Below are 12,751 nucleotides of genomic sequence, written 5' to 3'. Positions count from 1 at the left end.
GGAATGGAAGTCTTTTTTCAGTTCTTGACATAATTTGAAAATGCCTGTTGGCCTTTACATTGTGTGTAAATTTCACAATGACTTGGAAAAATATTCTGGTTCCATTGACTTACATTAAAAGTTAAGTATAAGAGACACATCACTGCCGCTTCAGTACGTTCCTATGTTAATCACCGTGGCGTTTCATACCAGTAGTAGCAGCTACGCACGCATGAAGTACAGTTTTAAGCTTTGACTATTTTTGCTGTTTTCAACGGCACTAAAATCATGTCAAAATACACTCACAACACTCATCACTCGCCATTCTGCATCACATCTGGTATAAACCAATCTATAACTGATATATTAAGTGTTACACACAGTGCAGTAGCTAAATTAGTCTAAAGAGACAGGTCTATTCTGTTTATGTCAGTAGTACTGCAATATTACAATGGTAAGGCGATCCAGGTGTTGAAAATTGGTCATCATACCAGCCCTATTAATTTATAAACTGGGCCGTGAACGCGGCGTTTAATATGTTTTAATGTTCGCAGTTCCTTCACCAAATTATAGTTCCTTAACGAGCAGCTTGTTGCTGCGTCAGAGTAACGAGCTCCGCCCACTCGCTGCACAGCCAGCAGTTCGTTCTCCAGCTCCTCACACTAAATTCCCAAACTGTCATCACCACTGAGCAGCTTTTCAGTCGGCAGCTGTGACAGAAGAACAGCTAAACAACCTGGAATCAGCCAGAAATGAACCCAACACCATTCGCCAAACGTGTAGTCTGATCTTCAGAGTCTGACCAAATCAGACTGAGCCATAAAACTGCCGCAATATCAAGTTTAGCTCAGTTTTGTCAGTTTTTGCCAGATCAGTATTAATGTTGTTTTGTTCCAGCCAGTCTGTAAAGCATCTTACAGCCCGTTTAGTTTGGCGAATGGTGTTGGGTTCATTTCTGGCTGATTCCAGGTTGTTTAGCTGTTCTTCTGTCACAGCTGCCGACTGAAAAGCTGCTCAGTGGTGATGACAGTTTGGGAATTTAGTGTCGTCTCATCTTCAGAGTCTGACCAAATCGGCTGTCGGTCAAATGTGACCTTAAAAGTGTCCGTTTTCTGTTTGTGGCAAAGTAAGAAGTAAAAACGTTCAAATGACTTGAGCCTCTCCTACAGCTGACAGAGTCGTTGCTTAGCAACAGCGTCTCAGCGGAGTGATACAGTGTTTGTGAAAAAAACGTGATGTTATGGTGAAATAACAGCACAGTTAGAACGCTTCTCAACCAATCAGCTTGCGTGGCCGGAACTAACTGTTGTATAACAAAAGTTATATGCTAATGTGACGTGCAGTGACAAGACAGTGCAGCCCAACAGGGTAAGTAACCGTCATTCAACTGGCCCGAATGTTGCGCACTGGCGTCCTAACAGTCTGAGGAGGTTTATTCATGCTAGCTGTTCATCTGAGGACATCCAGAGAACAGGGAAACGGGCCCGAACGAAAAGAGAGCATTCCTCACATTCCTGTAGGTGGCTGGCCGACGTTCAGCTGGAGAAGATCAGAAACACTTCACCACTCCAAGATTACAGAAAACAACCAGCCTCTAAAAATGAATCACTACCTAGGGTGACACACTGAAAGCAATGTGGGTGCAGTACACAAACACAACAGCGCTTCACGCTGTAAAATGAGTTTCTAGGTTAAAGTAAATAACAGTTGAGGATGCAGTGAATTCAATCTGTCTTCTGTTTTAACCTATTAACCCCTTAACATTCCATCTTATTACATACTAAGGCTTATTATTCATTAACTACAGGGACTTCAATGCAAAATAATGGAGCTTTTCTTAGGTTATATAAGTGTGTAAAAAACGTTGGCTTGGTAAGTATTTAAGTGTTTACCATAACTTTATTGCCCCCATACACACTTAAAAAAGATGGTTCTTCAAGGGTTCTTTAGTAAAGATAATGGGCCTCTTCCTCCAATCGTTCCTAAGAAAAAATGTCTTCTTAAATCCCACTTTTTCACGAAGACTCACCAATGTTTTCATATGTGATTTGTTCTTAGGTAAGAACAGAATCTACACAAACTCAAGAGCAGAAAGGTGAGAACAGTTCTGCGCTTTAAGAACCCGTCATAAATCTGACTGAGACTTTTTCTTAGGACCTTTCTCAAGAACACATTTAAGAACAAACTTAGGAAGATGTTGGAGAATGAGGCCCAACGTTTTTTATAGAATGAACAGTCAAGAACCATTTGCATGCTTTAATGGTTCTCTGCATGGTAAAATGGTTCTTCAGATTGATAGAGAATATGTTGTTTATGGTTCTATACAGCTCCAAAAAGGGGCTTTTTTTCTCAAAAAACTGTAAAATGTCTCAGTTTCAGCATTGATGTGTTGTCTTTGCAAAAATCCAACCAACTACATTTAAATCAAGATTTAAAGAGGAAATAAGTTTCTCCACTGGACGTATTTCCTTTTTTAACAACTTTATTTCTGCTCTCGTATTCTTAACAAAGGATACTGCAGAAAAGTTCTGCTAACAGCACACTTAATGCAGTTGAACTAGATTTGAAGGGGACTTATTACGCTTTTCCGTTTTTTCCCTTTCCTTTAGTCCACGGGTCACAACCCAAATGACAACCCAAAGAAGAGCCATTTTGTCCTTTCAACAAAAATCAAACCACCTTGGGAGCCACAACATTTTAAGTCTATTTAAGTAGAAAAGTTTTTTGGAAAAGTCCAAAAGTAGAACAGTTTCTTGTAAAATGTGTCTCAATGTTCGATTTTTACCAGGCTGAAGTCGCTTCTCATTCGCCAGCTTCTTGTTCTAATTTTCCCGTTCCACTTTAAATGATGCCAGAACGTAACTGCTGCACTATTTAAGGTGGAACGGGAAAATTAGAACGAGAAGCTGACTTCAACTTCACGACTTTTTAGTGTTTGTCAGTTTCTCGCTGCAGATTAAACGTATCAGGAAACCAGCTGGAGTGATCAAAAACGCAAATAAGTCCTACAAATTATGATGTTCGTCTTAAATCTCTCTCTTCGCCGTTTCGTTAGCTACTAGCTAGGCGAGATTGTTGTCTGTGTTGCTATGGTGACCAGCAGTCTGCTCTGATCTTCAGGGTTAAAGGGTGAATTAGCAGTTCTACATTAACTCCAGAGTTTAAGACCATTTATTGTTGAACTGTGTTGAACGATCAGCAGATTATTTTACTGTAAAGGAGGATTATTTTATTTTTACCTACACATCTAATTCAGCTGTGGAGCCACAACAGGGCAATAAAAGGGAAGACCAACTCCATATTAATTCCTATGGATTTAGAATGGAATTCATAAAAGCTCCTGTAGGTTTAAAATGTATGTGTCCCAATGCTTTTGTCCATATAGTGTATTTTGCCACTGTGTGCAAAGCCTCTCGCAGCTTTTGATTTTATCTTTACCGTGAGAAAGAACAAAATCTACAAACGACCCACCGCTGTGGAGCCGCAACAGGACAGTAAAAGAGACGCATGTTGCCGACCCCTGTGCTAAAATAAAGCCATGCACTGTTGTCTTAAATTTCATTTACTTGTTTTTTTTACAATGTAAAGCAAAATCACTCATTTTAGTATAATTTCATGGTCAGCAGACCTGTAAGTGAAGACACTGCACAAACTAACTCGTCCTATTTCAATGTTTAAGTTTCGGCTGACACTTGTGTCCAGTAGATAACAGCGCTTTTAGAAATGTAAGGTCATCTGGGAGCACCTGAAAGCTAGTTTCTACAAATCTGTGAAGCGGTCACTCACCGATAGGTGTTTTCTCCGCAGGTTGAACAAGACACGTGTCTGTAGAGAGCAGCATGTGTGCATCAGTGTCTTTGGTGGACTGGTCTGGTATCCACAATGCAGGCTGATTATATCCCAGCCTTGGATTAGCATAGCCATGTCAAAGGAACACCAGCCTGACTCATGAGTGTACGTATGAAAAGGTTGTAGCGTGGGGTGAGAGGGGGGTCGGGGGGGGTCAGAAACAGGCAGAATGGGGTTTTTGTGTCTAATGTTGGCGTTTCCACAAAAGACCCTCTATGATATAAGATATGCGTGAATGAAGAATGGATAAAGGTCAATGTCATTAACTGCAGGTCAATGCATAGGAACAACACTGACTAGCACAGTGGAGTCTAACCGTGTTTGGAATCACCATATTTATACGTTTTGGCTTCTTATTCACAATAACAATTTGTACAATGTAGATTTAAATACTGCAGATTAGACAATGAAAGGTGTTGCAGACGTTTCATTCAACGTTCAATTACTCTGGTTACTACGGAGAGGAAGTCGTGCCAGATTGAGATGCAGTCACTACAGTGGAAGAACATCAAACGCAATGCACTCATGACATTACTGTCCCATAGTGAGACGCAAAACCAGCCAAAAACCCTTTATTACACTGATTTAACATCACTTTATCTCTTTAGTGAAAAACAGTACATGGAGATTTGAATTAAAAAAAGAAATGCTAAATTTGTGTCAGAACTGAACACAATTCTCTTTAAAATGTAATAAAGGCACAGCTAATCTGCTTTCAGCTGTGCCCTTAAAACAACATTAAATCAGTGTAATGGATCTACTGGATTTACTTTTCATTTACCTTCATGTTTTTGTTTAAATGTAGTCTCATGTCCACTGCAGTTCACAGTTTTGGTTGCATTTCAGTGAAGCAAACACATTCGAAATGCAATCAAGAAGTAAAAACAGTGTAGTGGGGGTTTTGCTTTTCATTCTGGCTCGTATTCTGCATGTCACCTGCGGAAAAGTGAGGTCATGTGTGCATTTCACTGTATTCACTGTTCTGACTGCATTTCAGTGAGGCAAATCTGTTTAACCCTCCTGTATTGCTGCAGGTCAAAATGTCCTGTTTCAAAGTTTAAATATACAGGAAAATATTTTTAATATTTTTTGGAGCATGAAATCTTTTCTGCTGTGTGAGTTTGGTGTGGAAGGACTTGACTGGCCCTCACAGAGCCCTGACCTCAACCCCATCCAACACCTTTGGGATGAACTAGAACAGAGATTGTGAGCCAGACCTTCTCGTCCAACATCAGTGTCTGACCTCACAAATGCTCTTCTGGATGAATGGATACAAATTCCCACAGACTCTCTCCAACATCTTGTTGAAGCTTCCCAGAAGAGTGGAAGCTGTTAGAGCTGCAAAGGGGGACCAGCTCCATATTAATGCCTATGGGTTTAGAATGTGATTCATAAGCTCCTGTAGGTGTGATGTGTAGGTGTCCCAATACTTTGTATTATAGTATATAGTATATTTTGTGTGCACAGCCTCTTGTGAATTTTGATTTTATCTTGACCGTGAGAAAGTACAAAACATGCTGATCTACAAGCGACCCACCGCTGTACACTGAGGATCTGAGATTATCTGTGCTGTAAAGTTTGTGCTGATATTGTCTGTCGAGCAAAACAACCATCACAAGGTCAGCCAGCAGACAGAAACACAGAGAGAAACCAAACGCAACCTTTTATTTAGCATCTAAACTCAATTCACTTTAATCAGAGTCTCATTTTAAAGGTGCGCTGTGTTTGTGTGCTGGTGGTGGAGCTGTGGTGGGGTGGGGGTTACCATGCCGACACTACCTCTAAATTCAAAGAGAGGAGAGAGAGAGAGAGAGAGAGAGAGAGAGAGAGAGAGAGAGATGTATAGCAGAATGAGGAAAAATCAGACCTGGCGCCAGCATGTAATGAGGAACAATCAGCAGAACTGTTTGGCAGAAAGTGAGAGAGAGAGGGAGAGAGAGGGAGAGAGAGAGAGACAGAGAGAGTGAGAGAGAGAGAGAGAGGGAGAGAGAGAGAGAGAGAGAGAGAGAGAGAGAGAAAGAGAGAGACGGGGAGAGAGAGAGAGAGAGAAAGAGAGAGACAGAGATAAAGTGAGAGAGAGAGAGAGAGAGAGAGAGAGAGATAGAGTGAGAGAGAGAGTGAGAGAGAGAGACTAAGGGAGAGAGAGCGAGAGAGAAAGAGAGAGAGGGAGAGAGAGAGAGAGATAGAGACTGAGAGTGAGGGAGAGAGATAGAAAGAGAGTGAGGGAGAGAGAGAGAGAGATAGAGACTGAGAGTGAGGGAAAGAGAGAGATAGAGACTGAGAGTGAGAGAGAGAGGGAGAGAGAGAGAGAGACTGAGAGTGAGGGAGAGAGAGAGATAGAGACTGAGAGTGAGAGAGAGAGAGATAGAGAGAGAGATGCTCTTATCTGTATTGTATAAAAGAGGAACTCAACCTTTGAACTGCTCTGATCTTTAACTGAACAGAGATCAGAGATTTGACTATGAGGGAACATCCACTGCAGCTCCTACACTCTTCTTTACTCACAGAACCATTTTGTTCCTTAAATGGTTCTTTGCATGGTGAAATGGTTCTTCAGCCTGACGGAGAATGTGTTGTATATGGTTTTATAAAGCACTAAAATGGGTTCTTCTATTGCTACAAGCTTGACATCGTACAATAACACGCTTAAAAAAAGATGGTTCTTTAAGGGTTCTTTATTAAATAAAATGGTCCTATATAGAACCATGAACACTAAGAATGTTTTGCATGATTAAAGGGTTCTTTTCATCATTAAATGTTTCTTCCGATCAATTCAGAATGTGCTACAGAGGTTTCTCTATTGAACCTTTTGAAATGGGTTCTATCTAGCTCCAAAAAGGGCTCTGCTATCATTACAAGCTTGACACTGTAGCAATAGAAGAACCCTTTTTGGTACTACATATTTTCAAGAGGTTCTCATACATAACATATTCTGCATAAATATGAAGAACACTTACATGATGAAAGGAACCTTTTAATCATGCAAAAGTGTTCATGGTTCTATATAGAACCATTTTCTTTTCTAAAGAAACTTCAAAGAACCATTTTTTAAGAGCGTAAACAACAGCAGAACGCTTTTTGGTGCGATATAGAACCATTTTCAAAAAGGTTCTATATAGAACTCATGGTTCATTCCCTTTACTAAAGAACCTTTGAGGAACCGTCTTTTCTAAGAGTGTAAAGCAGATGTGTGATATAGCTCTAGTACCTAAAACACATCAGTGAAGCTGAAAGAAAAGTTCTCGAGGTTCCTCCTGACTGGAGAGGAAATGTGGCTCTAACTCAACTCTGGGACTTTTCCATGGCTTGTAAAGTTACAGTCACCATTGCCCCCTGCAGGACACGGGAAACCTGTCCTCAGACTGACTGAGAGAACATACAGTAACCCTGCATCGCTAGAACCGTAAAACGCTCAGTACACCTGAGCTTTACACTGTATAAAAGTGGCTGATGTTTATTAGCTGTTATTACTAGATGATCATATCCAGCTTCTTCAGTATCTTTCATTCGAGTTTATTTGAGATTTACACTTTTTTTTTCTTCATTTCATCGTATGACGCCAGGGCGGACCACCTTGGCAGGGGGGACCACCACAGTCACCACAGCGGTGATGTTTTTACTTACCTTACTCTGTAAAGTTTTTCATAAATATTTCCTTTTTCAAACACCTGCTTCTTTTTTCGGTACTGAGTCGTGCTTATTAACAGAGATACACTCTTTAAAAAGACGGTTCTTCAAAGGTTCTTTAGTGAAGGCAACGGTTCTATATAGAACCATGAACAATTAAAGAACCACTTGCGTGCTAAACAGTTCTTGCATGGTAAAACTATTCTTTGGGTTGATGGAGAATGTGTTGTAGAAGGTCCTACACAGAACCTTTTTTGAAAATGGTTCTATGTAGCACTAAAGAGTTTTGCAATTTCAAGCTTCTAACAGTAAAAGAACCCTTTTTGGTGATTTTTAGAACCACTAAGTACTGAGGAAGTTCTGAAGATGGTCCTACATAGAACCTTTTTGAAAATGGTTCTATGTAGCACTAAAAAGGGTTCTGCTATTGTTACAATGTGGTGCAATATAGAACCATATACAGCACATTCTCCATCAATCTAAAGAACGATTTTGCTATTCAAAAAACCATTTAAGCATGCAAAGGGCTCTTGAGTACTGAGGAAGTTCTGAAGATGGTCCTACATAGAACCTTTTTTGAAAATGGTTCTATGTAGCGCTAAAAAGGGTTTTGCAATTCCAAGCTTCTAACAATAAGAGAACGCTTCTTGGTGATATATAGAACCATATACAGCACATTCTCCATCAATCTGAAGAACAATTTCACCATACAAAGAACCATTTAAGCATGCAAAGGGCTCTTTGAGCATTGAGAATGTGTTGTAGATTGTCCTACATAGAACCTTTTTGAAAATGGTTCTATGTAGCACTAAAAAGGGTTCTGCTATTGTTACGATGTGGTGCTATTTAGAACCATATACAACACGTCCTCCATCAATCTGAAGAACAACTTCACCATGCAAAGGACCATTTAAGCATGAAATTTTCTATACAGAACCCATGATTCTAAATAGAACCACCGCCTTTACTAAAGAACTCTTGAAGAACCATCTTTTGATATGATCAACATGTTTCTATTATTCTGGCCACATATTCTTTACCATTGACTTGGTGGCCCAAATGGCCAGAGCAACATTTTAGATCTGCCTCTGAAGAAAAAGAAAAAATATCTAGAATTCAATGAAATAATCAAACTTCAAAAGTGATCTGGAACCAAAATTGAGGTCAGATCCTCAACCTCATGAGGAGAAACCTGGTGAAGATGTACTAACCTGAGAGGGAGACGTGGCGTGGCCAGCCGAGGCAGTCCAGGCCGGTGGGGGTGCTCTGGGAGAAGAAGTGATCTCTGAGAGACGTGGAGGAGAGCTGCTCTGGAGACGTGAGGGAAAGTCTCATTCGGGCCTGAGGAGGAAAAGCAGCATCCAGGAGCTTTTATTTTGTTTTCTAAATTAGGTTTAACCCTTAAAGGGGAATTCCACCATTTGTTCCAAAATTCCTGCATAATTCAGTGTGTGAGATGTAAACAGAGTGATTCAGAGTGGCTTGGTGTGAAATGGTTCAGATGTCTTTACAGTGGTGGTGATAGGAACCAGGGGTTGCCATGACTACAACACAAATATAGACATTTTATTTACTATCCAGAACCACCAGTGAACCTACACGAGTCTTCTGAGTTTATATGGAATGTTGATGATGGAAAATAGTGGAAAATCTGAAATAATAAGTTTTCTTTGGGGACTATTTTGCCTCACAGCGCCCTGCATGTCTCCCTCCACCATGAATGGAGTTTAAGTTCTCTAAACTATCATAAAACAGTGTCTCAGTCATCAGGCAGTGAATTCATAACCATTTCATGTAGGAACTTTCTGTGAGGGAGCTTTTAGAGGTGGACGTCTGGTTCCTATCACCACCACTGTGAACAGTTCTGACTCTGTAAGTTTCTCTAGAACAGAGCGTTTCACACCAAACCACTCTGAACGACTCTGTTTACATCTTAACCATTTAATTATGTAGAATTTTTGAAAAATTGGTGGAGTTCCCCTTTAAATGCATCCCTCAGGTTATGGCAAATCATTTCTTACTCTTACCTTGTCCACTTTGTTCGGACAATTGACAGATTATGCTGTATTTTGTTATTTTATAGTTCATAACAGTTTCACACTATCAGTTTTCACTAGACAGTAAGTGATGCTAACGAGCCAAGGTATTTACAAACATGGAGAAAGATTAATGCGTAATTCGTCGCTGTTTGAATGAAACCTCATATTTCCAAAAACGTAACTTTACAGGAGAAGGAAAAGGGATTTAATTCTAAATAATTTGGGATTATCACTGTTGGTTCATTCACTATGAGATGTTGAGGCAACGCAAAGGGCAGCTGGCATTCTCAATTACGTTAATTAATAATTAGTGCTAATCAACGACTCTGTCAGCTGAAGGAGACGCTCAAGACATTTGAACGTTTTTACTTCTTACTTTGCCACAAACAGAAAATGGACACTTTTAAGATCACATTTGACCGACAGCCGATTTGGTCAGACTCTGAAGATGAGACGACACTAAATTCCCAAACTGTCATCACCACTGAGCAGCTTTTCAGTCGGCAGCTGAGACAGAAGAACAGCTGAACAACCTGGAATCAGCCAGAAATGAACCCAATACCATTCGCCAAACTAAATGGGCTGTAAGATGCTTTACAGACTGGCTGGAACAAAACAACATTAATACTGATCTGGCAAAAACTGACAAAACTGAGCTGAACTTGATATTGTGGCAGTTTTATGGCTCAGTCTGATTTGGTCAGACTCTGAAGATTAGACTGCACGTTTGGTGAATGGTATTGGGTTCATTTCTGGCTGATTCCAGGTTGTTTAGCTGTTCTTCTGTCACAGCTGCCGACTGAAAAGCTGCTCGGTGGTGATGACAGTTTGGGAATTTAGTGTGAGGAGCTGGAGAACGAACTGCCGGCTGTGCAGCGAGTGGGCGGAGCTCGTTACTCTGACGCAGCAACAAGCTGCTCGTTAAGGAACTATAATTTGGTGAAGGAACTGCGAACATTAAAACATATTAAACGCCGCGTTCACGGCCCAGTTTATTAATTTATTACTTTATTTATTTAACTGTTGTATAAAAGCAGTAGAACACTCGAGGAGTGTGTTATCGCCAATATCATCACAGCTGTGATGATCTACGGCGACCAAATCACAGCTGTGATGTTATTTCGCCATAACACACTCCCTCTCTTGTTCTACTGCTGATGAAAAACGGAGGCACAAGATTTTGTTCCAACAGCGACGATATAAGTGTTAACAGAGAAGCGTGAAGTGTAAGTTAGTGCACAGTTTTCTGAGCAGCTAAAATGTGATGATTAGTTGTAATTTTGGTCAAGAAAACATCTCTCAGCTGCAAACAAGCTCAAACAGGGGTGAAAATCCAGGAAACCCAGCACCACCAACAAAGCTAAAGAGCATGCATGTCCAAAAGCGCTAGGCAAGAGAAGAAGAGTGGGGCAGGACAAAGAAGAGGAGCGCGGTACGTTTTCCGTTCCCTCGCAGGAGAGTTCCTTACTTTCTCATGCTCCTCAGAACGTGAAGCGCTAAGCTGGCTGAGACTCCTCTGCACAGTCAGTTTCATCCTCTGGGTCTTCTTGCTCTTCCTGAGGTCGGAGAGCAGCTCGTCTGAGCAGGAGCGCTGCTGTGTTTTGGTGCCCTCTCTCTTATTCGGAGGGTCTGCGACCACTTCTCCAATGTCTCTCAGATGTGAAGTCCAGCCGCAAATGTCTGAGACGGGCCTCGGAGCTCGCCGTTCTCGACGCCTCATTCGTAGCACGCCGGAGGTCCCCTGTAGCCTCCTATCGGCCTGCTGGACTCCTGCTCTACTGCCGTCCCGCACATGCTTTTGAGTGCAAATTCAAGGTGTTACTGCATTGACTGATGGGTTACGATGAAAGATGTGAGGAGTGTGAGCATCTTTTTCATGCATGAGTTTCAGTTACTGGTTTGCTTTGTCAGAAATCATTAACATGCCACATCATGTCACAGCAGAATAATAAACGTTCCCTTACAACACTGAAACTAAAAGCCACAAGCATAGTAGCACAAATACCCCAACACTGCTAAGGACACGAGTTTATTAGCTATAGTGGATAATCGAAATAGTCCACATAATTTCTGTTTTTTGTTGGTTCAGAGACAAATATATTCTCATACTACAAAAGCACCAATAGGCATTGTGGGACCATACCGATATCAGATGTCCATATCTGCTAATGCCAATGCATAAACATTTCTACACTGTTATTAATCCTCCTGGATAAGCATTACAGAGAACTAGACTTACTTGTAAAATGTTATAAAAGCAGCAAAATGAATAAAATGCTAAGATTTTAGTGCAGAGTCTACTAAACATTCTGTTCTTGATTAAGGATGGGCGATATGGCAAGAAAAATATATCACGATACACAATATGCATCACAATATTTAGTTTTTCTGAGATTAAATTTTGGAACAGCTGCAACAGAACCTACAATCATGGACTGTAGTCCATCTGTTTCTCTGATACTTTGTTAGCCCCCTTTTACCCTGTTCTTCAGTGGTCAGGACCCCCATGGACCCTCACAGAGCAGGTACTATTTGGGTGGTGGGTCATTCTCAGCACTGCAGTAACACTGACGTGGTGGTGGTGTGTTAGTGTGTGTTGCGCTGGTCTGAGTGGATCAGACACAGCAGTGCTGCTGGAGTTTTTAAACACCTCAGTGACACTGCTGGACTGAGAATAGTCCACTAACCAAAAATATCCAGCCAACAGCGCTGAGAATGATCCACCACCTAAATAGTACCTGCTCTGTGGGGGTCCATGGGGGTCCTGACCATTGAAGAACAGGGTAAAAGGGGGCTAACAAAGTATCAGAGAAACAGATGGACTACAGTCTGTAACTGTAGAACTACAAAGTGCACCTATATAGTAAGTGGAGCTGATAAAATGGACAATGAGCGTAGAAATGAGGTGAAAGGACATAATGATGGTCATAATGTTATGCCTGATCGGTGTACATAAATACAATAATAATAATAATAAAAATAAAATATCTACAACTACAATGGTTTTCATTCAATGTTTTACAAACTACACTGCGTTAAATCCAATTAAACAGGCCTAGTTATGCTCACTTTGTAATGAAACATGTCAGTCAATGTTCTTTAAGTACTGATGGTATCCACAATATATTGAAAACTGCATATGGTGACATAATTTATCACAATAGTGGTAAAATATCATCATATTGGCCACCGCTACTCTTGATCAACAAATATCGGTTTGAAATATTGGTGAACTCTAAATATCTGTCCAATGTCAT

General features: G+C 40.7%; 1 protein-coding gene across 2 annotated transcripts in view; it reads right to left on the bottom strand.

The window, feature by feature from the left end:
- arhgef4 (Rho guanine nucleotide exchange factor (GEF) 4) overlaps positions 1-12,751 on the bottom strand; it is an 84,472-nt gene that overhangs the window by 68,842 nt on the left and 2,879 nt on the right. The window contains exons 2-3 of one of the 2 annotated variants that reach the window (XM_036555744.1): positions 10,963-11,289; positions 8,667-8,796 (exon numbers count right to left, since the gene is read on the bottom strand). In XM_036555744.1, the coding sequence (XP_036411637.1) occupies positions 8,667-8,796; positions 10,963-11,289 (457 nt within the window). The remainder of the gene's footprint in view (positions 1-8,666; positions 8,797-10,962; positions 11,290-12,751) is intronic. The other variant, XM_036555745.1, reaches the window with a different exon arrangement.

The sequence above is a fragment of the Colossoma macropomum genome, unplaced genomic scaffold, assembly GCF_904425465.1.
Source record: "Colossoma macropomum unplaced genomic scaffold, Colossoma_macropomum, whole genome shotgun sequence".
Classification (NCBI taxonomy): Eukaryota; Metazoa; Chordata; class Actinopteri; order Characiformes; family Serrasalmidae; genus Colossoma; species Colossoma macropomum.
Note: the sequence above shows the minus strand (reverse complement) of the source record. Positions and strands in the feature narration are given on the sequence as shown.